Below are 25,918 nucleotides of genomic sequence, written 5' to 3' on the forward strand. Positions count from 1 at the left end.
ACTAGTAGCAGGTCATAGTTGCTAACAACTCTGTGCTAGTAGTAGGTAATATTTCCTGGATCGGGTGGTTAAAATGGGTGAAGCCCTATTCAAGTGTTCCCTGATATTCCTTAACTACTACTAAATGCGCATAAACTCACACTCACTCATTCACTCTTATCTCATGAGTGACGAACGTTAATGGTTTAATGATTGTCTTATATCAGGTTTGTAATTAATTCCAGGACACGTGAAGATTCGGGGTAGAACAGGTCGACGGCATCCCGCGCTTGCCGTAAAAGGCGGCTATGCTTGTCGTAAGGGGCGACTAACGGGATCGGGTGGTTCACTTGGTCCAATTTTGTTGATCGATGCTCGTGGTGTCAATCACTAGATTGTCTGGTCCATAGTCGATTATTTACAGACCGCCGTCATACAGCTGGAATATTGCTTAGTGCAGCGTTAAACAACAAACAAACAAACAAACAAACAACAAATTCCAGCTACATAGAATCTGTTAACACGGAGAAGGGTCGTTGTGATACGACCGATTTAATTTTAGAACACGTGCATGGTGAAATATGTTTCATGAGATAGTGCTGTCAGGAATGCGACGACGTTTCCTCTGTAGTCTCCTGGGCCAACAGAGACTGTTCCGGTCTGACAAATCATTCCTCGAGTGACGCCGTAGTTAGTTTCTGTCCAGCCCAACTAAGGTAAGCTCCACATGTCACTATGTGTTATAACGTCTCATTTGACCGATACAGTTTATTACTTTAACAAATTGAATCATTCATTGTTAGCATCATTAACTGATCTGAACATCTGAGTAAGGTTTTATGCTGCTTTTAGCAATAGTCACTAGCAATATCACCGGAATATCTCCGAATATAACATAGCTGGGCGATAAATCACAAATAACAACGAAGAAGGAATCGTGGTTTATTTCACGATAAAACATTGTTGTATCAAGACGTCATTTCTGACGTTGACGTCGTAATTTAACGACGTTAAATTTGCGAAGGAGATGTCTAGTCAGTTGTTCCCTGTAGATGTAGTTGGGCAACGTAGATAAACGCAATGGACTAACAATCACATCCATACGTGGGAGAGATACGACAATCGGTATTGTTAGAAAAAGTGCAGACAATCGACGTGCAAATTATGTGGAATTATATGCCGGAAAAAAACAAATTTATCCCCTCTGTTCATAATATGGACGTATTCTATGCAGGGAGTTATCATTATTTAAATACAGGTAAATATTTTAAAGCTTGCTCATTCTATTAACATCCTTAAAGAGGCTGTACATTATATTAATATAAATCAGATAAGAAATAAACGACTCGCGGTCGTTGTTTATCGTTCGATAAAACACTGCAGGGAGAATGAACCATCCTGCGCCCTTCGTGGTTTATTATCGCTGCAGTGTTTTATTTTATGATAAACAACTCCCACTTGTCGCTTATTTCTTAATTATACTGATGTGAGTATTCGAACCCGGGCCTTCGGCGTGACGAGATAACGCTTTCACTACTAGACTACTCCACTACCCCATAAACATCTGAAATGTTGTTACTAAGCTACCCATACTGACCTCTAATTCCTGGACAAAAGCCGATGTGAATAGTTGGTAAGCAGCATTAAATTGCATTTATTCGTGCCAACTATTGTGAGTAAGCTTTAAACAGTATTGCAATTATATCACGGAGTGTCTGCTTAATGTGGGAGTGACGCCCTAATTATAATGATGGTGAGTGGGGTTTAACGGCGTGCGTGTGCGTGTGTGTGTGTGTGTGTGTGCGCGTGCGTGCGTGCTTGCGTGCGTGTGTGTGTGTGTGTGTGTGTGTGTGTGTGCGAGCCAACTGAGACACCATGCCCCAGTTATAACATGAATACCCCACTCAGACACAGTATACTATCGATATAGCGAGAACAGCGATAGCGAGAACAAGGATCAGATTTTAATGAGATTGCGCCTATCCCTTTACGCAGAATTGCTCTCGCTAATGAGATTTGATTGGACGACTATGTTTTACCATCGAAACTATTCTAAACGAGCTGAAAACGTAGCTATGGTAGCGAATGGGTCCACGGTATTTATCGTTGCAGAATGGATAATAATATATAATACATTGGATAATAGAGGATAAATATGTCTGAATCACGTTTTGTATATTTCAATACAGGTATGAATTCTTCTTCAACCCAGGGGTCTCCCATGACTACAGATATACAGTCTACAGGGCTGTCGTCTACAGATGTATTGTTTACAGCTCCTCTGTCAACAGTTCTACCTTCTTCAGCTCCGCTATCAACAGTTCTACCGTCTCCAGCTCCGCTATCAACATTTCTACCGTCTACAGCTCCGCTATCAACAGTTATGCCATCTACTGCTCTAACGATAAATAGCGCGTCCCCTTCAGAGACAACCATTTTCATTTTACCAAAAATATATGTTGACAATCTCAACGAAGACACAGCTATTAAGCTTGCTGTTCCAATCATTTATGTCGCCATCATGATGCTTATCGGCGTCTTCGGCAACGTCCTAGTCATCTACATATACGGCTGTCGGTGGCACCGCGCCACAACCAAGATCTTTGTTACGACCCTTGCCGTCCTTGACCTTGTTAACTGTATCATCACCATGCCAACAGAAATAGTTATCCTCCGGAACTTCTATTACCTTGATACTCCTGTATATTGCCAACTCTCCCGTTTCTCCACATTCTGGATGAACAACAATTCAGCCATCGTTCTCCTCATCATTTCTATTGATCGCTTCATCAAAATTTGTAAACCAAACAGAACCTCTTTTTCATACAAAGGCGCAAAGATGGCATGTGGGGTTGCCGTGCTCATTGGACTGGCGGTATCGTGGCCGGCGTTGGTCATCTATGGCAAACAGACTGTCTTCCATCCGACGAAGAGAGGCTACATGAAATTTGTACTGTGTCACGTGGATGACTCCGTGAAAGATAAATGGTACTCGGAGGGCTATTACATATACCTGTGGGTTGGCTTCATTGCCACAGCTGTGGTCATGGTAGTTCTATACACCCTAATTGGGGTACAGATCTGGATGAGGAAACTCAGGAAAGACAAGAGAACTGAGTCCGTGAGAACCACTTCGTTCCAATTCAGCACAGCTGAAGGCCGCAAGATCTATAAAGGATCGGCGGAGAAGAGATCAGAGAGTGGACACAAAATAGCATCGGACGATTCCAGCGTTCAAGAAATGGCAGATGACGTTTTCAAAAGCAGTGACAGTTCCAGCGATGCCGTACCCCAGCCACGTAACAAGCGACTTCCAACACTTGCTTCTATTAAGTTTACTAAGCATGGAATTCAAGCAGGGAGGGCAACTCTGATGTTGGCGATTATTACAGTGGTGTACGTCATCAGCTTTCTACCGTTCTTGGTAATCTCGATGATTCGAACAGTTTTGGGGGATACCTGGTACCCCAATCTCTCCGATGGACAGAAGGTGGCGGTCAACTTGTTTCTGAGATCTTACCTCGTCAGCAACACTGTCAACCCCATCATCTACGGCTTCTGCAACGTCCAGTTCCGACGGGAGTGCATGCGTCTGTGCAGAAGGATGGCTTGTCGCAAAACGTGAGACACCCTTGTAGCATGGTGAGGTTGTTTTGTGGATAGCAGCGACTGTTGCAAGGAATGAGTGGGTTTGGTGTAACGCTGCAGGACAGTATTTTAATCATACCCGACCCGTGAAGATCCGGGGTAGAATGGGTGTTCGGGAACACATGCTTGCCATAAAAGGTGACTATGCTTGTCGTCAGAGGCGACTAACGGGATCGGGTGGTCAGACTCGCTGACTTGGTTGATGCATGTCATCGTATCCCAATTGCGGGGATCAATGCTCGTGATGTCAATCACTGGATTGTCTGGTCCAGACTCGATTATTTACAGACCGCCGTCGTATAGCTAGAATATTGCTGAGTGCGGCGTTAAACCACAAACAATCTAACAAACAAACAATTATATCTGGGCGTGTGAGGTTGATATTGGCAAACTCGACGTGATAGCAAAAGTAGTGGCCAAATGATTTACTTTCGAAACTGTATTCGTTTCCCGCTTATGACCTTGTCATTCATTCTATGCTCCTATCACGAGTCCCCTGTATTTAGGTGTACATGTAAGTGTTGATGCTGAAAAAGATATTACGAGGTATATGTTTTAGTTTTCGATATTAAGAAAAGTTAATTCTACCTACATTGTGTTGATCGGTTGATAGTTTGTATAGGTACGCTATTGTAAAACAAGGATGATAATCACGGCAAGTTCGGGTCAAGCCCCACCGTAGATGCAGATCTGAGAATGATTGCCCAATAAGTAACTGAGTTTCGCTTAACGCCGCTTTGAACAGTATTTCAGTTGTATGTCGGCCTGTCAGCTTGATGTGGGAGGAAAACCCGAAGTGATGCAGGTCTTACACGTTTACTACGTTTGTGAAACCCACGAGTACGGGTATGTTCTGGCCAACCTAGAAATATAATCGGGATAAATGTTTCACCACGCCTAAGGGACGCAACTCTGAACAGAGAATTGCGGCGTGTCAGACCGCTGGGCTTCCAATGGCCGCGTCATCAGCAAATGTACACAGATGTAAATGAGCTTCACTAATTAACAATGATCGACATGAACAAATTACTTAAGGAAGTTAATCCTTTACGTCTTGTAATGGTAGTCCAGAGCTGTGGATCACCAGTAATTATCGATTTATCACCTTTCTCTTCGCCTAACAGAATATATGAATACACGATGCAATCTACTCTGTCCGTTACAATTAACCCCTTTTCCTTTCTATCCATTTCCGTAAATATAAAACAATTTCATAATTATAATGTGAAGTCTGATATTACGAATACCAGCTGTAACGAACTAAAATCTAATCCAGGAAAATAACAAACGCAACAAACTTCGCATATTACGACCATATTGTAAATGATATTTGGAGTTCGTTAAATTACATCTGAATTGAGATAGGAATATTGCCTCATCCAGTACACTGGTCAGCAAGCCATACCAAAACTTTTCAAAACTTTGTTTGGTTGCAGAAATCTCCGAAGTCAGGGGAGTTACTCAAGTACATTCGCAGCTTCTGGGACACGACCCAGCTCCTAGCTGAGGCGAGACATGGAAGTAGCCACTTATCTGATTGTGTCGTGACAAATCCCACTCAGAGTATTTACTGTGTCATCGTGTGCGAATGCGGGCACTGTCTTGTACATGTGTAAACAACTGCCATGATTTAATCACATCCTCGCGAGTACTGTCCGCAGGGCAGTAACGCCTCTTGATGTCGGCGGAAGTTGTTTTAGAGAAAGAAAGAGACGATTGTTTGTGTTAATATATCTTGTAATTTTCAAGTGATTTTCAAAAAACGCGTGATGATATAGAATAATTTAGAATTATATTGCAAAAAAATATACGAATCCTAAAGTGTTGGTAAATCATTATACATAGGATTGTAACTACTACTAAAAATATGCATGTGGTTTCTTACAAATACTTATCTGCTCTACATGCAAGTTTACATTGTCCAACGAGTCTCTTTCACCTACTGTCCAGTACTACATTTCAATAAGGAATCTTCCAACAGAACTCGCAGTGTGGCACTGGCAAATATTGACATTACACGTTTTTGAACATAAAGGGGGTCACCAAGAAGGGTAATTCACTTAATTCACTTTAAGGGTATTATCATTCATTTTTCAATCCCCAAACGTAGACCCACGTAGGTGGGTCCGAGTATCAGGCAGATTAGAAATCTGAAAGCAAAAAAGAACCTTTGTTGGTGAGATCTACCCTCAGTTTCCATGTCAGTTTCAATGTGCGAGATTAAAGTAAATCAAAGGCGAAGAACATGAGCTGGCACTCCATTATCTAGGGGATCCCTTGAGTTTGTAGTCACAGGAATAACTGTTGTTGGTTTGTTGTTTAACGTCTCACTCAGCAATATTCCAGCTATATGACGGCGGTCTGTTAATAATCATGTCTGGACCAGACAATCCAGAGATTGACATCACGAGCATCGATCCACGCAGTTGGGATACGATGACATGCATCAACCAAGTCAGAGTCTGACCCCCCGATCCCGTTAGTCGCCTCTTACGACAAGCATAGTCACCTTTTATGGCACGCATGGGTTGCTGTAGACCTTTTCTACCCGGATCTTCAGGGGTCAAGGAATCACTGTTCTCAGGCACAGAGAGACCGACAGCCTAGCTGGGATTGGCAAACTGATGCTGTAGGGCCACCACTCCCATGGTAATCTGACAGGGCACATTGTTGTTCTTGTATATAGTTGTTTATAATGTAAGTAAAACTCTGTATTCATAACACTCCTGTTGCGTTGTGTTGTCTTAACTATAAATATTGAATCATAACACCAATATTAAAACAATTGCATATAAATTATAACATATAAAATATCATTAATGAGATAAAAGTCCTGTGCAATCTATCAATAATAATGAGTTTGTTGTTTAATGCCATAGTCCAGCTGTAGCATGATAGCCTGTCAATAATCCAGACCAGACAAACCAGTGATTGATATTGTGAGCAACAATTCACACCATCAGAGAATACACCCAGTAAACCGTGTCGCAGCCTGACCATGCTATCCAATAAGTCTACTGACAGGACAAGCTCCTGGAAACCCAATTCAAACCCAGAATCCCCATGAAGTTGGTCCATTATTAACAGTTTGTGTTTATCACCACTTTGAACAGTATTTCAGTTAAGTGAGTGAGTGAAGTTTCACATCACTTTTAGCAATATTCAAGCAAGATCACAGAGGGGGACACCACAAATGGGCTTCACACATTGTACCCATGTCGGGAATCAAACCCGGGTCTACGGCGTGACGAGCAAACGCTTTAACCACAAGGCTACCCGATCGCCCCACAGTTAAATATCACAGGTGTGGGTAAGGTGATGACAAACCTAGGAACATAATCAAGACAAACCGGGATTCAAACCAATGAATTATAAAGCTACTTGGCCACCTGTGCTCCAGTATTTAAAGTAAGTGCCTACCTGTAGGCCCATGGCAGGTAGATTTCACATCGGCCGTAGTTTCAAATTTGTATGGCTCCTTATGGCCTGCAGTAAATTTACCTCTCGTATATGTCACAATAAGCTGCAGGTTTATTCAAATGATTGAGTGAGTATGGTTTTACGCCGCTTTTAACAATATTCCAACAATATCACGGAGGGGGACACCAGAAATGGGCTTCACACATTGTACCCATGTCGGGAATTGAACCCAGGTCTTCGTCGTGACGAGCGAACGCTTTAACCACTAGGCTACCCGACCGCCCCTTATTCAAATGAGGGCCTGCAGCTTCTAAAGTCTGTGGGTCCTTGTGGCAGTCTGCCATTTTTTAGTATTTTGAACACTACTTTGCCCCTTGGTCCATTATGATTTTTGTTGTGTTGTTGATTGGATGATGAATGGGAGAATAAAATAAACTCACAAAAAATTAAGCATACACATTAAATCTTTATTCTTGATGAATACACATCAAACTCACAATAAACATGGTAAGTCAAAAGATGTAATACACATCAGATATCTTTCACTGAAAACTCAGTGACAAAGTATGGTACATTGAAGGAAGTCTTTCAAGCAATGTTAAAAGACAAACAGGAATTAAAAGTCAACTCTAATAGTCACCTGCAAGGTGTTTTCTTGAATACTACTGGATCTCCTGTGTAGCAAAATAGATAGAAAGGACTGAGAAGGATAAGGACCATTTTGGAATATTGGTATGAAAAAAATTTAATTGCTGATATGAAAATTATCAGACATGACAACTAGCTTTTCTACTTTCTGACATTTGCAGGCTTTGGGCATCTGGCTGGATCAACTACATAAGTATGGACAAAAATGGTGAAAAAGAATGATTGTTTTTTAACTTCAAGAAAAGCATGAGCATGTCTTGGAGTCCCCACAAATCTGTCCCCATTTGTTTGTACTGTCTTTGTGAACATTTTAAAAAATCAGTTTGGTTATCAAAGACTTGCACATGATCACATGCTGAATAAACATTCCATGGACACAACTAAAAATTAGCCTTCAGACATCTTAGTAACACCTATACATTCAGTGTTGTGAAAGGTATTGAAACATACAAAGTCTTAATCTAAATAGGATCATATCTGGTAATATAGGGATAAGTGTTTGCTAGTTTATTTAACATTTGATTAATTAGGCAGATACCCTCATTGTGGACTCTCATAGCCCTTTGTCTTTTCATGGAGTAAGAACTTTACAAGGTTTGACAGTCAAGAGAATACATGATGAGTGAGTTGGGTTTTAACACCGCTTTTAACAGTATTCCAGTTATATCAGGGCGTGTCAGCTTAATGTGGGAGGAAAGCCCGAAGTGACGCAGGTCTCAGACGTTTACCACTTGGGTGAAACTCACAAGCAAGGGTATGGTGCTGACAAACCTAGAAACATAATTGGGGCGAACCGGGATTCTAACCCACAATCATAGGTTTCTGGCGTGCCCAAGGGACGCAACTCTGCACAGCAAATTATGGCATCTTAGACGACTGGGTCACCCGAATACATGATGAAGTGTTATCCCAAACATATAATTTGATTCATTTCACCACTTTCTAAATGGCATTTGGTATCCATAGTTTTTAGCCATGGGACCCATACCAAATTACACTTCTCAGACGGGGACACAAAGTACATGAACTCGACTACCAGACTTTCATTTTGTGGAAGCCTCGGTGGCCGAGTTGGTTGGATTGCTTTGGTGGTTCATTCTGGGAGTGTGGGTTCGAATCCCGGATGGGACTCAACCCCCAAAAGTACTCGAATTTCTACTTTACTGAGGAAGCGTTATCTCAAATATAAAATTTGTTACAGGTCTAGAGAAGCTAAGACAAAAATAGATTTCTTACATTGATTTAAATATTCAGTTATATTCAGCGATGACTTTGTAAGGTTTCTGATAGCCACCACATTAATAAGTTTCACGTCAATTCATAGGTGAGGTGAAATGGGGCATAATGTCACTTTCAAAATTATTTCACTTATTTGACCATGTGCTTGCTAGTGTGTGTGCATGGCTGCTTGTACTAGTACAGATTGATACTGTTCTTATTGTGCTAGCCTACTTAGGTACCATGCCGCAGTTTAACACGTTTAACACCACTCAGACACAGTATACAGACTCTGAAACAACTTGTCCTTGTTTCATCCCCTTAATGCAGGGTCAGTAAGGGTAATATCAAGTACCATCTTTTAAGGTCTTTTGGCCAGGGTTCGAACGATCGACCTTCTGCTCTCAGGGCAGATGCTCTTTAGACCATGGAAGCAGATGACAGATTATAGAGATTCCTCTTCTCTGAAAAGATTAAGATTCTGAAAACCAAGTTAAAATCATATATAATACTGCCAACTTCACAAACAGAAGACATCTCTGCTTAGCAAGTGGTTGGTCGCATATTGCACTGGGTGGTTAGAAAATTGACAAAGTGGGTGCTTATTAAAACTGAATTCGATTTCAGAGACTGAGCAAGAGACAACAAACTAACAAATGTTGATGAAACTAAACTTTGACATTAATAGGACACTAGACAAGTTGATTGAAAATCTGTCATTATTTTAGGGGAAATTTAGATATGGATCAAAAACAGAAATACATTACCATTGAAAACATTTGAAATAACTGCATAGTTTCTAATAAAAAAATGGAATAGTCTGACGAACCACCATTTGACATAGAACAATGAGTGGTGGCAATTAGGGGAACTTACTGCTATTTCCTGTGTTAACATGTCAGTGATGTGTTAGCTTCTTGAGGAAACTCCATGTCTCATGTATTTAATATGCACCCCCTTCAACACAGCTGTATATTCTGTAAGAAATGGTTTCCGACACAAGAAAATACAGACTGTGAAGAAAACAGAGCCCTAATTAAATGATTAATCACTAGCAGAATGGTCTTGAAGTTGCTCATGGGGTGCCAAGTGGACATAATTTGAACTGTGAGTCATGTGGGACCAAATCATGGTTGGTTTAATCATTAAATTTATCAAATTGTAGAATGAATGTTACACATAACTGACAATTCTATTCTGGTATGAAACACTCAAGTTCAGCATGTCAATGGCTGATATTCTTCAGTCTAAAAATCAGCATTCCCATCATTACTGGCTCCAGGTTTCTGAGCATGTGCTATAAAGCATGTCACTGGTCACTAGCCTGGGACCACCATATTTATGTCTTGGCCACCACGTAACACACCCAATATGTACTGCCAACAGTCCCTTGTACTGAAAAACAGATGGACCCTGGTAAATCCCTGCTTCACAAACAACTTGTACTCGCATTCACTCCTGTCATTGTCAATATTGGTAGTTTTATTTTTTTATCGAATATTTATAACACATAGGATCTAACTAATGTGGCATTTTCAAGGAGGAGACACTTGTAGTTACGTTTCTCATGTTATATAATGTATCATAAATGTGTGTATTGATTAATTGGTATTACGAACAGGTGATTGAAGGATGGAACCATGTTTTCTCCTTTCCAGTACCCTTAAAAAGGCTACTCTACACAATCATTAAATGTTGGTTGGTTGGTTTGTTGTTTAACGCCACACTCAGCAAAAATCCAGCTATATGACGGCGGTCTGTAAAAAAAAAATCGAGTCTGAACCAGACAATCCAGTGATTGATATACCGGGGTAATGAGCATCATTCAAAGCAATTGGGATCGATGACATGCATCAGGGAGCCTGACCACCTGATCCCGTTAGTCGCCTCCTACAACAAGCATGGGTTGCTGAAGACCTATTCTACCCCGGATTCATTACATGTATCACAGCAAATGTCCCATGTGTAGATACTACAGATAATGTACAGGTTGAGACAGTCAAACAGAGAGTCATGGATACTGTTCCACACAGTCATTTCATAGAGTGAGGGCACAGTCATTTCATAGAGTGAGGGCCAAACATTGTATGAACGTCGTCGCAAGCGACAACATTCATACAGTTTGGCCCTCACTCTATGAAGGTTCATACTTCCATGAACTCACACAAAGTGAAAGTCAATTCTTAGAAATTCCCCTCTTATACACTGAAATTCCATTGATGACGCCATAGTTTGGCACAACCCTGATCGTCCGTTGACATGAGTCAAAAACGAAAGTAGACAATACATGAACAACACATAATAAATAACAAACGGAAACTGGGAACAACATTGAACTTTTCAGCTGTGGCAGCTTCGAAACGGATCAAGTCATTCAAATTGCACATTATTATAAGTCAATGGCAGTTGTACAGTGCAACTGTTGGGCCAATATCACAACCTCAGGATAGACATACAACAGTCATGTGCCTTTATAGCTTTGTGCAAGACGCCAAGATATCTGGTAAGGTGGACACACTACAACAACACTGGAACCCGTGCGAGGGGTGTTGCCCATACAGTGGGCATGAGCACAGGTATGGTGATGACAAACTAAGGGTCAGAATACAGAAGCATGACCGGATACATTCACAGATTCCAAGACTTACGATTTTGGAGGAATTATTACAATATTTTGATCAATATTCTACTAATACAATGAGGGGGAAATTATACAATTTTTGTCCAAAAACTTCAGTACTATATGCTAGTTGTTGACCTTGTTAAAGGCATGTAACATATACATAAAAATCCCACGTTTGGCTTTTGATGGGAAGGTTTACAGACTTTGAGAGGTATGGTTACAAAATGCAAAGAAAAAGGAGATTCATTTTCATCAAAACCATAGTCAGTCATGCTCATAATAATTATTTATTGTTTTTTAAAGTTAACTCAATTAGGGGTTGGTATCTCTACATTATACCATGGCCACAGCGAGTATTAACATCGGCTTAATGTTGTAATCTTTTGTGCATAGAGGTAACTTCAAGTTCAAGGACATATTCTGCAATTCTTATACAGAGGTTAAAGGGCATAACCTTGAAGATCAATAGACTGGACACTCTATCAATCTAGTCAGAGTTAAAATGGACGCACTGATATGTCATTAGGTTCCTGCTTGAAGGAAAGTACCGATGTAGTTCAATGTTTCTAGTTGATAACAGCCTGTGCATTATTGAGATAGTTGACGAGGATTTACCAGGGTTCAGATCCAGGATTTTTGAAAGGGAGGGGTCCAAAATATCAAAATCCTCTCTGATAATTTTACTCCCTCTGGATCTGCCTATGTTTACTGTATATGATAAAAAGCAATGCCAATGTTTTTGTTTGTTACGAAACACCACACTCAGCAATATTCCAACTATGTGACAGTGACCTGTAAACAATCCAGTGATTGATATTATGAGCAAGCAACTTCATATAAATATGAGTATGATAACATGCAATTAACCAATTCACCGAGACTGACCACCAGCCCATTACGACCGGCATGGGTTGTTGGGGACCTATTTTTACCCAGAATCCCTATGGGGATGTGATATTCAGTATTGCTCCCTTGAATCACGACGAAAAGTAAGCAATTACTGGCCTATGATAATTACAGCTGACAGGCATCTAATATTTTTAATATGATCGATTCATCACAAAATCTAAACATACATACCATGCAGTCACTATGGTCATTAAATATTCTTAACATATATATGTATATATGCACCTTAAAGTGGCATACAGATATCAAAAGAAATATGTAAAACCACCAAAAAAGGAGAAGCAGGATATATGAAAGCATATCTTGGTCCCACGCCATAGCAACAAATGGTCCACACTTAGCTATTCAACATAATGCACCAATAAAAAGACTCAATCTCATTAAAATCAGATCTAAGTTTTCGTTGCTGCTAAACCAAGATCTGAGGAAAATTTGACCTTTTGCAAACTTTGACCGACCACTGAAACGACTTACAAGAAATCGACATCAGCCAATTGGAAAGCAGCTTTCTCAATCTTTACAGCACTCCTTTTAACCTGGAGACTTCCCTTTCAGTCTATGCTTCAAAAATATGTAGACACAGTTCTCGATTAAAATTTGAAAACTGAACAAACAAACATTCCGGAATGTCTAATATATGGTTGTGATTGTATGGTAGTGCGTCCCACGTGCTGTGCAACGCCTCCTCCGTTCAAATGTCAATCTCAGTAAAATCAGATCTTAGTTTTCGCTACCACTAAACAAAGATCTGAGGACATCCCATGAGGATGAACGGCCTTTCATCCGACCAATCAGAGTGTCGCTTACCAGATCATGAAAGTGACAGATCACACTCGTCACACTAATATGAAACGACCAGTCACAATATCACAACTGTGTTAGTATTAATGATATTTATACGCTACTGCATGGCTGATATGTAATAATTGATTCAAGGTTAACCTACAACTTGGAAAACGTTTTTTGCTGCTGTAAAACTGCCCCATCTTTGGCAGCATACTTGTAGGAGTTTTGTAGATCTTATTCCAATTTCTTATCATTTAGTCTTTTGAATGAATATTTTGTACATGGCTATGCTTCAGTATAAAACTGTTGATACCGTTGTTTCTGTAATAAAATTATCTTACAAACAAATAATGCGGAGTATCTCGAACTAGTACCTGTGAATAATTAATTAAATTCAGTATACACCTGTCTACACATCTACTCCCATAGCTATGAGGAGTCTGCTGAATGTATTGCATCAATTGTCTGGGTGTGATGTAAGGTGAGATGAAATGGGCCTTAACATTGTATGCATGTGTGGCTGCTTGTCCTAGTCCGGTTTTATAGTGCTAGCCCACTGAGATACCATTCTGTAGTTCAATATTGATACCCCACTTAGACACAGTATACCGATTCCGAGCTGACCAGTTCTTGTTCCGTCCCCTCAATGATGAGCACCTGGCACAGCAACAACAAATACCATCTTTTATCATCTTTTGGTATAGTGTGGCAGTGATTGAACCACCAACTTTCCGCCCTCCGGGCAGACAGTCTATCTATTAAACCAAGGAGGAAGTCTCAAATGTCAAGAGGAAGCCTCTCCTATTTAACATGTTCAAGAAGGATTGCTCACAGTCTACTGCTTTCTAAATAGTCAAACCCTGTGGTCCTAAACTAAGACGGGTTTGTGGTCTAAGCGAATTCTTACAGTACCCAGTGTAAAAAAATCCGCAAAATGTAAGTCAGACAACCAGACTGGCAATGTAGAAAAGTTACCAGATCAGATAAAATGTTGCCAGAGCAGAATTTTCAAGACTAACTTGTAAAAGTACAAAAAAATAAACACAAGAAAAGTATGAGGACAGAAACCTATATCAACATACAGGGAAGTGACTGAATAATGTGTTTAATATTGACAGTTAGTTTACCTCTTACATGAATGCTAGAATGCTTACGCAATTTGGGGAATACAATAACAGCCTGACCATCGGGCGTGCAACTTTTCAACACTGACCGTCCGCCATTAAAATAGACCGCCTCGGACTGTCGGGCAGGCGGGTATTTTAACACTGCTGTACCTACCACAATCTTAACCTAAATGTGTCAAACTGGATGTGTCAAATTCCTGGTTGTCTCAAACTCCATTTACAGTCCAAAGAGTAAACAATAAGCTTACATGATAAAAAACACAGCTTCGCACAAGTTAGCATTTGTAAAATTTGATTAAAATGCACACAGATGCATAAATGTAGATATGACAAAAACTTGTTTTATTTCTAATTATAAAGGGTTTTTTTACATAATATGCACAACGTAGTTGATTCGCCTCCTGCTTTCTGATGGCTAGGTCAGATGGTTATACGGTCAAGCTGGACAAGTTGAACCCCGGAGAAGTCTAACTATTTATCTGGTCCCCAGGAGTCCGAGCCAACAGGGTTTGACTTTACATGTTTATGTTCAGAATCTAGGAATTTGAATACCGTATTTGACGTAATAAGCGCCAAGAGCGCTCTCAAAATTAGAAATAGGGACCACTTGTTTCTATATTATTTTGGTGAAAAATACAGAGTTGAAAAATATATTTCATGATTTATGCTGACAGCCTGAAATGTTTATATTTTTCCAGAATGTAATTGCCCATAATTAAGTGCATATTATACGCAAATAAATAAGTCTTGTGTACATTGATCTGTCGGAAGGGGTGATAGTTGGGATTGTTCACAAGCCAATATCTAAGCAAATGTCGCCATGGGCGCTTATTAGAGTGGGGCGCTCATTATGTCGAATCCGGTAACTTTAAACAGACTGAGTTGGAGCTAGATTGTTTGAAAAATTTTGCATAAAACTTATGATGAAATATTGTTTCCTGAAATACTTGTCTGGGAAGGGCTGGGCAGGTTTACAGGGACAGGTTTTCAAGGGGCTATTTCATCAGTTTCATGATACCTTATTAACCCATCCCTAAAACCTACACTGACACACTTTGAAAATACGCACTCGATGTTTTTGTAATATTTGGCAAAATAGCCACGAAAATCAAGTTAAGTTGTTCTGGGTAATTAGGCATGAGGTAACGACAATGCTTTCGTATGGGTTTGACTCTCAGTCCATGTGTTTGGAGTTGGACTTGAGCACAAAAACTCATCTTTTCTGTTTTCGAGATAAAGTTTTCATTGTTTCAGCATATTTCTCAAAAGAAAGGAGACATGTTTCTTTAATAATCACTAGCTACTTTTCACAACATGAAAGGTGTAATAAACATGATTTGTCACTGGGTGATATGTTACACTTGAAACAAAGTCACGAACACAAATACTGGTAATTCTCTTAGTAAAAACAAGGACACCCCATTGTGAGGTAATCTGTCTGGACTGACGCTGCAGGCCGAGATCCAGTCAGGTCACTGAAGGAGGCGGGTCTGATGGTCCTTGTTTTCACAAAATGACCTCACCTCGCAAAGTGTAATTAATGTTTTTTGTTCTACCGAAATTCTTCATAAATTGAATATTTTCACCATTTTTGCAGTCTTCCGTTTTCTAACAACTTCAATTCTGTTGAGACCTTCCATTAGTGCAATGCTTCATATCATGCACAGTGCTAGGCATTCTTACAAACGCTTGGAAAAATGAAGAATAGTGTATGTCACATTGAAAACCCTTGGCCCCTCATATTCATCCTTGTGACATGTTCCTGAGAATCCACAGGACACACAAATCGATACACCCAGATAAATCCCTGAACTACTGTGGAGTGATGCTAATCACGCTCGTTATCCCAGGAGGCAAGTCTCAGCCTGCGCCCTTTGGTCTTCATGGGGATGCCTTTGAGTGTGCTGCGTCTGTCTGGCACATGATGCACATGACCGGGATGATCACAATGGCCATGGGCATTTGATAAAAGGTCCATCCTAGGCGGCGGGGGTAGCTTGTCCTGCACAGGAGTCTTGGGTTCCACTCTGAAGAGTAGCGGTATGGAGATTCGGTAGCTGAAGACCAGGAGCAGCAGCACTAGAGCCAGGAGCAGGAGGAGGACCATGATGATGGGCTGCCACTGGGCAGGAATCTCGGCGAAGAACACGCGAAAGCTGCGGCCTAGTCCAGATGAGAGCTTCTCCATTGGATGGAGTATACACCTTGTCAGAGCTGATGACAGAACCTAAAACAAATGTATAAAAACTGGGAATTTAAAACCAGTGGTCCCCTGGTAATTGCCAGTCTTTTACCGGTAAAATTAGGCTTGGACCGGTAATTCATCTGACTGCCACTCCCTGTGGACTGGCAAACAAAGTACCTCATAAATCTGAACAAAACATTGGCAATATTCATATAAGTATATGTTTTGCATGAAGACAGCTAGTCTGTTACCATCACGGTTTTCCATTGTCTATTTTTAGAGTAAGGAAATAACATTTCGCTTTGCTTCGAGGTTACCTATATATTTGTAGCAACTTCGGCTTGAAATATTACCAAAAAAGCGGGAGAATTGTGATTGTACTTTGTGTGAATGATGTGTAGATTTAACTAAGTTACTTCAGAGATACTTACCATGATGGGAGTGAGCTCCCACAGTGGGTCCAGTAAAGTGACTTACCATGAGAGGAGTGAGCTCCCACAGTGGGTCTAGTGAAGTAGTGACTTACCATGAGAGGAGTGAGCTCCCACAGTGGGTCAAGTGAAGTGACTTACCATAAGAGGATTGGGCTCCCACACTGGGTCTAGTGAAGTGACTTACCATGAGAGGAGTGAGCTCCCACAGTGGGTCAAGTGAAGTGACTTACCATGAGAGGATTGAGCTCCCACAGTGGGTCTAGTGAAGTGACTTACCATGAGAGGAGTGAGCTCCCACAGCGGATCCACCAGCATAGTGTAGTAATACTTCTCACACGGATCAGTGCTTTTGTCCCAGGAGAAGTGGCTTTTCACCCAAAGCCTGAGACTCTGAAAGACTGACATGTCACTTGGAAAACATTCAGGTGGCGACCCCTGCAAGCAAACACATACATCCAGTCTGATTTCAGTATCACACAGTTCATCTATTTGTCTGTTTGCTGTTTTACGCTGCACTCAGCAATATTCCAGCTAAAGGGCGGCGGTCTGTAAATATTCAAGCCTTTTACGACAAGCATAGTGGCCTGGGTTGCTGAAGACCTATTCTACCCCGGATCTGCAGGGTAAAAATTGATAGAGTACACAATGGACCACAAAGTGAGTTCACAAAAGCTATTACTTCGTTATTGACCTTTTCCACACTTCGCTACTTCCGGTTTGAAAGCGAGGCTTGGAGAGCAGAAGGTGAAGGCTGGAGAGCACATGAAACACATGGAGATGTCAACAAGACACGCAATCGGGACAAACTGTGACAATTTAACCATTCCGGTACTATCGCGGCAACAGTACATTTATCATAATTATTGAACATTATTCTTATTCTTGTCATTGACAAACTATTCTACTCTTATCTGGTCTCCTTATTGATATAAATTTAGCAAGTGAGTCTGGCCCTTCTGTTGTGATTTCAATTGTAAACTTAAAAGTATAAACAGAATTATTTTTAATTCCCAAACATATTGCAATCATAACTCAATTATTCCCTTTGTTTAATTGTGAAACCCATCTGGTTTTATGTCCACAAACATGTTTTGAAACTTTTAAAACAAAATAATTTCTTTTGTGCAAGCAATTGCCATGTGATGTGATCATATCAATTTATATATAAGTTGATAGTTGTGCATACTGTGTCAGTGTGCAATAAGTCTTATAATATATTGTGGTGATGTAATAGTTTGCTATTGTTAACAATCTTTAGAACTTTAGTTTATTTCAATCAAGTCAAGTGGTGTGATAATTTTGATAATTCAATCAAGACAAGAAATATAAAAAAAATAATTACACAGAGGAAATTTGTTTTCCTTGTCAAATAATGATGATAGCATGAATTTATCTAAGATTGTTCTCAAGTAGTATGCAATGTTGACACTGTGATTAAGTTTCCTTAAATTTCTCTGTATCAGAAGAATGTTGTTTTCAAAATAAGCAATATTTTGAGAGAAGGTGAATATGGATCGTTTATAAAAAATGTTATCAGATTATGAAGTAAAAATATTATTGCTGACAGTAACACATGTGTGCTTCCTGTCACATTTCACTAAAATAGGACGGGGAAGTGAAAAGCCTTATTCACTCACTAAACAACATGGCCAATAATTATCAGACACTAAAAAAACACATTGTACCATTTGTTTACAAGCTAGAAAATTATTTACTCCTGGAATTTAATTAGGTGCTTTTGACTGACAAAGACACCCGGTCCATGTTACGTTTTGAAAAACAAGCTTATATTGTGAGAAATAAAGACATGAAAATTTATTGTCCAGATTGTTCCATCAACATAATTTGTACGAGTACATTTATTTTATCTTGGCTTGATTACCAGTTGAAGTTGATTCCTTTTCATCTTTTGTTATTTTATCTGTACTCATATCTGCACCAGACATTTTCAAACTATTCAGGATATAAATGTATTAGTAGCTTCCTTTTGATATACAATTACCTATCATCATACAGGATTAGGTGAGGGTGTTCAAGAAGTTGGTGTTTGTATCAATTCTTCTATTTCTTCTGTTTCATGCATTATTTATATTTATTAATTTTAAGTCTCCTTTTTACTTATTTCAAACATTCCACACATTATTACTCTTGTCGTGCACGGTGCAATCTTAATCAGCAATAATCGGTTAAATAAGTGGTTTTTTAAAGAAAAAATAAAGTACCCCGGGTATCATCTGTCATTGTACACAATGAATAGAGTTATCACCCCTTTTGAATATATATTTTGACACACGAGTTATTTTGTGAACTAATCTCATTTAAATCGTAATATGTTTAGATTAAAATCATAGCAGAAAAAGTCTATTATGTCAACTGGACTCATGGCAAAACGATAGTGTGTGGTGCAGCAAACACAACTATAAAACGTGAAATAAACATGATCGACAATCTCGAGTTCGCCAAACCACGCATTGACTGAGAAAATTTGCAAAAATACACAGACGTGTTTCATGCTATGCAGTTCTGATTGAGTTTGACCAGATTGTTCCCCAGGAAAATGCATATTGAGCTTTAAGTCTGTTTGGGAAGAAAAATCACTATAGCTGTTAATTCATAATACAGAATTTGTTATTCGTGCGAATTATATATATAATATATGTAACCTACCAAGAGAAAAAGGGACCTTATGGGTGCTAGAATACAACTGTGATGTCACATCATTAAAAAAGACATTGACGTCAGCTTACTTCAATATAAATGAGTTAGTGAGTGAGTTGGGTTTAACGCCGCTTTTAACAGTATTCCAGTAATATCATGGTGTGTCAGCTTAATGTGGGAGGAAAGTCCGAAGTGATGCAGGTCTCAGACCTTTACCACTTCAGTGAAACCCAGTAGCACGGGAATGGTGATGACAAACCTAGAAACATAATCGGGGTCCAACCGGGATTCGAACCCACAATCATAGGTTTCTGACATGCCCAAGGGACGCAACTCTGCACAGCAAATCCGTGCACCCTACTACTTCCATATAAATTGCCATGTGTGCGAACTATACAAAAATATCTTATTTGTCTCTCATTAGTTCATAATGTAATCAAAACATTATTTCAAAACATTTCATCATTCATGCCTACTTTCAATTAATCAGACAATATATTTATATACTGCAATCATTACAGAAACAGTTATATGTCTGAAAATGGGACTTTGCAGAAAATGCATCCATATGCATATGTTCGATGCCATGTATCTGTAAAAAATACAAATTGAAGCTTATGAATTGAATTTTGTGGTCCTAAGATACTGTAGTTTTCAAATATAAGAAGTCAAAACGTGATTTTTCACCCATCAGGTCCCTGATCTCATGGTTGGTCACATATAATAAAGCAATAAGGACTTTTGAAATAGTTTGTTGTGACCATGTTATGTGTTTGTTATCACCATGCTCTACCATCATGACCATGTCTACTGTACCACATGTACCAACAAATGTGGCGGTAGTATTGACAAACATTCTTGCTGAGACTTGTTTAAATCATTTTCTAGTTGACAGCCACATTGGGACGACCCTTTTGTTTAACTTATCACATATATTTTGAAGTAGAAGACACCAGGTTTTATATACAACTATTCCACAAAAACAAATGATTTTAATGGCATGAGCAAGTCCAAGTAACATAGCCTTTACTTTCCAGCTCTCATACTTAATTCCACTCCCCCTTCCCAAATAGATAGATAGATAGATAGATAGATAGATAGATAGATAGATAGATAGATAGATAGATAGATAGATAGATAGATAGATAGATAGATAGATAGATAAATAAATAAATAAATAAAATGTTGATTCTACCATGTCTCACACCATCATGACCATGGGGAATTCTGAGTCTTATGATGGTGCTACAGATCCTGCTCAAGCATCTGGTTCATCATTCAGCCTGGTGGAAAGCGGAAAGCTAGCAGGCAGACAGACACACAAGACAAATGGGTGGTGGACAACAGACAACACACAAGAAAGATGGCAGATTAGTCTGTGTAAAACAGGGGTGGTCGGGTAGCCTAGTGGTTAAAGCATACGCTTGTCACGCCGAAGACCCCATTCGATTCCTGACATGGGTTCAATGTGTGAAGCCCATTTCTGGTGTCCCCGGCTGTGATATTGCTGGAATATATTCAAAAAAGCAGCGTAATACCATTTTCATTAACTTACTGTGTAAAACAGATTCTGAGTTATGCTCCAGGCCAACAGATTGATGGACGAATGATCAGGCAGCCAATGCACAGTGAGACTAAGAGATGGACACAAATGCTGAGCATATTGGAACAAAAAATAGGTACTGGCAGTAACCCTGCAGGCTCAGTGGAATTGGTAAAATTCTACAAAATGGCATGTTTTCTCCGGCTGTTTTCTTACATATTTTAATCAGAGCTCAAGATAAGCTTTTGGTGTTGTTGGTATTTTACCCTTGCATTTTAAAATCATTGGGTATCAGTAATTCTATCTGGGTATTCAAATTTCTGTTACCCACTAGTTTTTACACATGTGGGTATTTAAGTTAAATATCTAAAAACACTATTCATCTGGTCCCTGCAAACTAGTGTCGTGTGGGTTCGAGAGCTTTAAACTAAAAAATACCACGATACTTCCACAAGAAAGTGTGATGTCAAATGATAATGATGTAACTGTCATCGTGGAGTTTGGCAAGGTTGACGGAATGCCCGTTTATATTTTCAAAATAAGTTGCTGATTTGCTAATCGAATACGCAGGGTTACTTCACAATATTTTGATGATTCGCACAAGTTTTATATTTGTTGCGTATCTGTAATGTTCGTTGTATATTTTATATGCTTGGATTTTATTTTACTGCGTATTTCTGCATTTCTGATGCGTATTTTACACAGATACGCAGTTTATCTGGAGCCCTGTTAAATACACATTTGTCATACAAATAATAAAAGATTGAAGACTATACATAATTCTATAATATCATAATATGATGTCTACATTCTGGACAAGAGAATGGGGGCATGCGTGGCCCAATCGTCTGAGGCGCCGGAATTCGCTGTGCAGAGACACGCCAGAAACCTGATTGTGGGTTCGAACCCCAGTTCGCCCCGATTATGTTTTTAGGTTTGTCAGCACCATACCTGTGCTCATGGGTTTCACCGAAGCGGTAAAGACCTGCATCATTTCGGGCTTTCCTCCCACTTTAAGCTGACATGACATGCCATGATATAACTGGAACACTGTTAAAAGCGACGTTAAAACCAACTCACTCACTGAACAAGAAAATTAATAAATTAGCACCACAGAAGACTGCCCCACAGTTCTACCATCATGAACATGTCTATATGATCACCAAAAGAAAGTTTAACTTCACATCCTCTGTACATATACTTAGAAAAGATCTCAAAATAGTTACTGTGGCAACATATTGACAAAACATCATTAATATACAATAACCACAGTAAAAAACTTACTAGCGATGCCTGCGCTGCCCTTTTAGATACCTCTTTCTGGAAAAGTCTAATAAACTCCCATGGTATGCTGAGAATGGTAAGGACTGCCAATATGACACCCAAAATCTTCCACACATTCCATGACCGACACCCTTCCTCTCTCCTGGCTGATGGGTAGCTCGTTGAACTGTCCCCTAAAGAGTGTGATATATTATGATTAACTTGCTTGAAATCTGAGATTCGTTGGCTGGCTGAAGGCTTGTAATTTGAGTTCTCAGATGCTTTTTTATTGAGATTTGATTGGATTGTCTTTTCTTCATAATCATCATCATAATGAAGTTCAGTTGCTGTCATCCATCTGCAGAAGTTGCAGAATATTGTCAAAGACACTAATCCAACCACTACCAGAATGCGAAATACGAATTCACGAAGCTCTGGATCCTTCTCCCAGAATTCTACTAGATAGTATTTGGCATCTTGAGGTAACTGTCTTGTGAGAATGTGCATGCACACTTCATTGATGTCTTTGCCACACAACAGTGATTTCTTGTCACTGCCCTCTGTCTCAGTTCCGAAAATAAGCTTCTTCAGCATCAGGAGGTACTTCTGGAAGGGTAGAGGGCCGTTTTTGGCTGTGCATTCTAGCTGACCTGGAATACAATTCATTGTTTCATGAAAGCACAAATAGATTATGTACAAACAAATTTATATGTACCAAGACTCCTGCCTCCAAAATAAAAAATTGTAAGAATATATACAATCACATTAAGATCACATCACAGTGCTTGCTACCATCCAAAAAGCAATCACTGAGATCTGATTTTGATGAGACTGGAATTTATTTGAGGTGATTTTCTTTAAACATGTTAAAACCAAATTGAAATATGAACTCACCACAAAACCATTACCAAGGAAATGATTTAACCACATGTTAAAACATTCATTCTTAAAATTTACAATAGTTGGAAAACACAGGAATCTTTTGTATTTACCCTCAACTGGTACACGCTGCAGTTGTGGAAACCAGCATCACTTTACCGTGGTGATACATCTACCTAGTTCAAGTTCACTCGAATCGATCCTTCATGTCCTTGTTTTAGTAAACGTTAATTCCTCATTTCAGTCATGATTGTTTGTCTTCACATTGTATCATGTTAAATTGCAGATTTTGCTTCCTAATAGTTCACACATAACAGGAAGGGGTTCAGGCATTTCCCCACATGGACATTTCCCAACATAACTGTTTTTCAGAACTTGTCTAGATCATGTAGATAGAGATGGAACTTTAAGAATAAACTTTGGCTTTAACAGTTCATTCCAGAATTAATCTTGTTTAAAAAGCATTCGTCCACAACATCTAAAAATGCTAATGAAAAAGGAAAATAGACAATGATCATGATGATATTCATAGAAGAAAATTATTATTTAAATTTCATGTATTTACATTACATGATCATAAAATATATAATCAGTGTAATTGTCAGATAGGATTTCCTAATCATATCTTTCAATTTCCATAAATTCTGCAAGCGATGTATTGAACATGTTGAAATATCAAAATACGACAGAAGCTGTAAGTGACTTTCATCAGTATCGTGATCACATGTGTCATTTTAGGCATACAAAAGAGTGGATGGTCACAAGTAACCAACAATGTCTCAAACTTTCAAAGTACTACAGCATCATGTAGCAATGACTACATAGTTACGAATATTACTGTTATACAATGGGTTTTCGCTTAATGGCCTAGCAGCTGTCAAATGGTATGTTTATTTTTCATATTTTAGGTTTGAAGATCATGAAGATAGATGCAAATATCAATGTATGATATACAGAAAAGGGACCAGGAACAATTTCATCCATCTAATTATCCATCCAATGCCCACTGTAATTTAGAAATAATAATAGAACCTGTGTCAAATAGCTCTCAGAAATACAGAACTGTCTCAAAGTCACTACAGACGGTAGCCCAGTCTGTTGTCACCCACAGCCACAAAAGCCAACAAAATAACTCATGGCAGCTTAAGAGCCACAGTCAACAGAGTTAGATAGCAGGGGCAGAAGCCCCAGCCTTGTGCTCCTTTAAACCTTTAATATAATTAGGGTGGTGAAAACTAATATATAGCACTATAAACTTGGCAGCTTAATCACGGTAAAATATCATCAGGTTCGTTCTGCCGAATATTGCGACATTAAGAAGAATAGGCAACAAAGCAGTTTACCAGACGCAGCCTGAGCTCTACAATCCGCTCAATTACCGCGCTATAGTGCCACCGATGTCTCGTTATACCGTTACCGTGCCTCACGCTCACGGTGACTCTCGCTTCACGATCCAACACCCGTTTTCGGTCTTGGGGAAGCTTACACATCTTTACAATCGAACACCCGTTCTCGGTCTTAGGGAAACTTAAACATCTTTACGATCAAACACCCGTTCTCCGTCATGGGGAAACTAACACGTCTTTACGATCCAACACCCGTTTTTCGTTTTTAGGGAAACATACACGTCTTTAGGATCCAAAACCCCTTTTCGGTCATTAGGGTTAGTTTGCTTTGGGCAAGGGTTAGCCATAAATTCTTACCTTTTCAAGCGTTAATCCGGTTAATCCCATTGGTCGGTCATGTTGACATAAACAATTGCGGGTGTGGTTTCAAGAAAAGATGAATTTAATTTAATTTACTGAATTACGCATGCATGTCAATGGGGATTCTAATGACCCGTTAAACTAGCACTGATTACATGTGATAGCGCCTGTGGTCCAGTGGTAGAACGTCGGCTAATTAATGCATTAATTAGCAGAGCCGGTAAGCCAGCGAAGCGGGTTTGAGCCCCCACAGCACTAATTGGATATGAAAAAGTGCGCCCAATGGAGTGCACTACTCCCGCAGAATATAGCATGTTTATGCAAGTGGGGTGGCGTTCCCATCTACAGCTAACAACTGTTCATATCATCTATTGAACTGAAATGTTAACATGCATTTTATCACAATGTAAACGGTTCACCTAGCATACCAAGGATTTATTCTGCAAACATGACAAAGTGCATGTCGTGTTTATGTCAGTTCACTCGACAAATGCCAAGCTGCAGCGGATATTGGAGCCGCTGGTGTGCAATTGCATGTAACCATGATGCTAATCAGAAAAGGTGCATGTGATCAAGCTGACACTTTTCATGAACATACCTCTAGCACCATTCAACAAGAAAATTGATTTTTTGGAGGGGTTCGTGGCACTGGCATTACCAGCGTTAAACAGCCCAAACATTCCAATATTGTTGTCTCTGATTACACACATTATACGCACGTGACTCCGTTGATACCTTACCTAGTTTATGCCTTAAGTACAGAACCAGGAACACAAACAAAATCGATATTGTTACAACAAACAACCACAAGAATTTCCGTCGTTTCATTTTTGCCGCCATTTTGTTTCTAGCGTGATGATCTGTATTTGTTAAATAATATTTAGTCTTATTA

The 25,918-nt window shown here is 39.5% G+C and overlaps 2 protein-coding genes across 4 annotated transcripts; one reads left to right on the top strand and one right to left on the bottom strand.

Moving 5' to 3' along the window:
- Positions 1–631: 631 nt before the first annotated feature.
- On the top strand, positions 632–6,389 carry LOC139463415 (alpha-2Da adrenergic receptor-like). Of its 2 annotated transcripts, none has more exons than XM_071244684.1 (3): positions 632–695; positions 2,169–3,621; positions 5,064–6,389. In XM_071244684.1, the coding sequence occupies exon 2, from the start codon at positions 2,171–2,173 to the stop codon at positions 3,602–3,604; it is 1,434 nt and encodes a 477-aa protein (XP_071100785.1). In that variant the 5' UTR covers positions 632–695; positions 2,169–2,170; the 3' UTR covers positions 3,605–3,621; positions 5,064–6,389. The 2 variants fall into 2 exon arrangements, with proteins under 2 accessions (XP_071100785.1, XP_071100777.1); XM_071244676.1 differs by having other exon boundaries at positions 2,169–3,600.
- A 3,043-nt stretch (positions 6,390–9,432) lies between these two features.
- Positions 9,433–25,866, bottom strand: LOC139475766 (chloride channel CLIC-like protein 1). 2 transcript variants are annotated; one of them, XM_071258971.1, is made up of 4 exons: positions 25,767–25,866; positions 22,463–23,091; positions 17,254–17,412; positions 9,433–16,585 (listed from the first exon to the last, which is right to left on the bottom strand). In XM_071258971.1, the coding sequence occupies exons 1-4, from the start codon at positions 25,864–25,866 to the stop codon at positions 16,187–16,189; spliced, it is 1,287 nt and encodes a 428-aa protein (XP_071115072.1). In that variant the 3' UTR covers positions 9,433–16,186. The 2 variants fall into 2 exon arrangements, with proteins under 2 accessions (XP_071115072.1, XP_071115081.1); XM_071258980.1 differs by lacking the exon at positions 25,767–25,866 and adding an exon at positions 25,024–25,180.
- Positions 25,867–25,918: the final 52 nt, after the last annotated feature.

Source organism: Haliotis cracherodii, unplaced genomic scaffold (assembly GCF_022045235.1).
Source record: "Haliotis cracherodii isolate W230 unplaced genomic scaffold, xgHalCrac1.p SCAF_1, whole genome shotgun sequence".
Classification (NCBI taxonomy): domain Eukaryota; kingdom Metazoa; phylum Mollusca; class Gastropoda; order Lepetellida; family Haliotidae; genus Haliotis; species Haliotis cracherodii.

What these genes read in the sequence shown, in the direction of transcription:
- LOC139463415 (XM_071244676.1), top strand. Translation starts at nt 2,171, where the DNA reads ATGAATTCTTCTTCAACCCAGGGGTCTCCCATGACTACAGATATACAG. An exon ending in AGGATGGCTTGTCGCAAAAC is followed by an intron (nt 3,601 to 5,063) that starts GTGAGACACCCT and finishes GTTTGGTTGCAG; the next exon opens with AAATCTCCGAAGTCAGGGGA.
- LOC139475766 (XM_071258971.1), bottom strand. Translation starts at nt 25,866, where the DNA reads ATGGCGGCAAAAATGAAACGACGGAAATTCTTGTGGTTGTTTGTTGTA. An exon ending in GTACTTAAGGCATAAACTAG is followed by an intron (nt 23,092 to 25,766) that starts GTAAGGTATCAA and finishes ATTGTATTCCAG; the next exon opens with GTCAGCTAGAATGCACAGCC. An exon ending in GGGAGCTCACTCCTCTCATG is followed by an intron (nt 16,586 to 17,253) that starts GTAAGTCACTTC and finishes CATTTGTTTTAG; the next exon opens with GTTCTGTCATCAGCTCTGAC.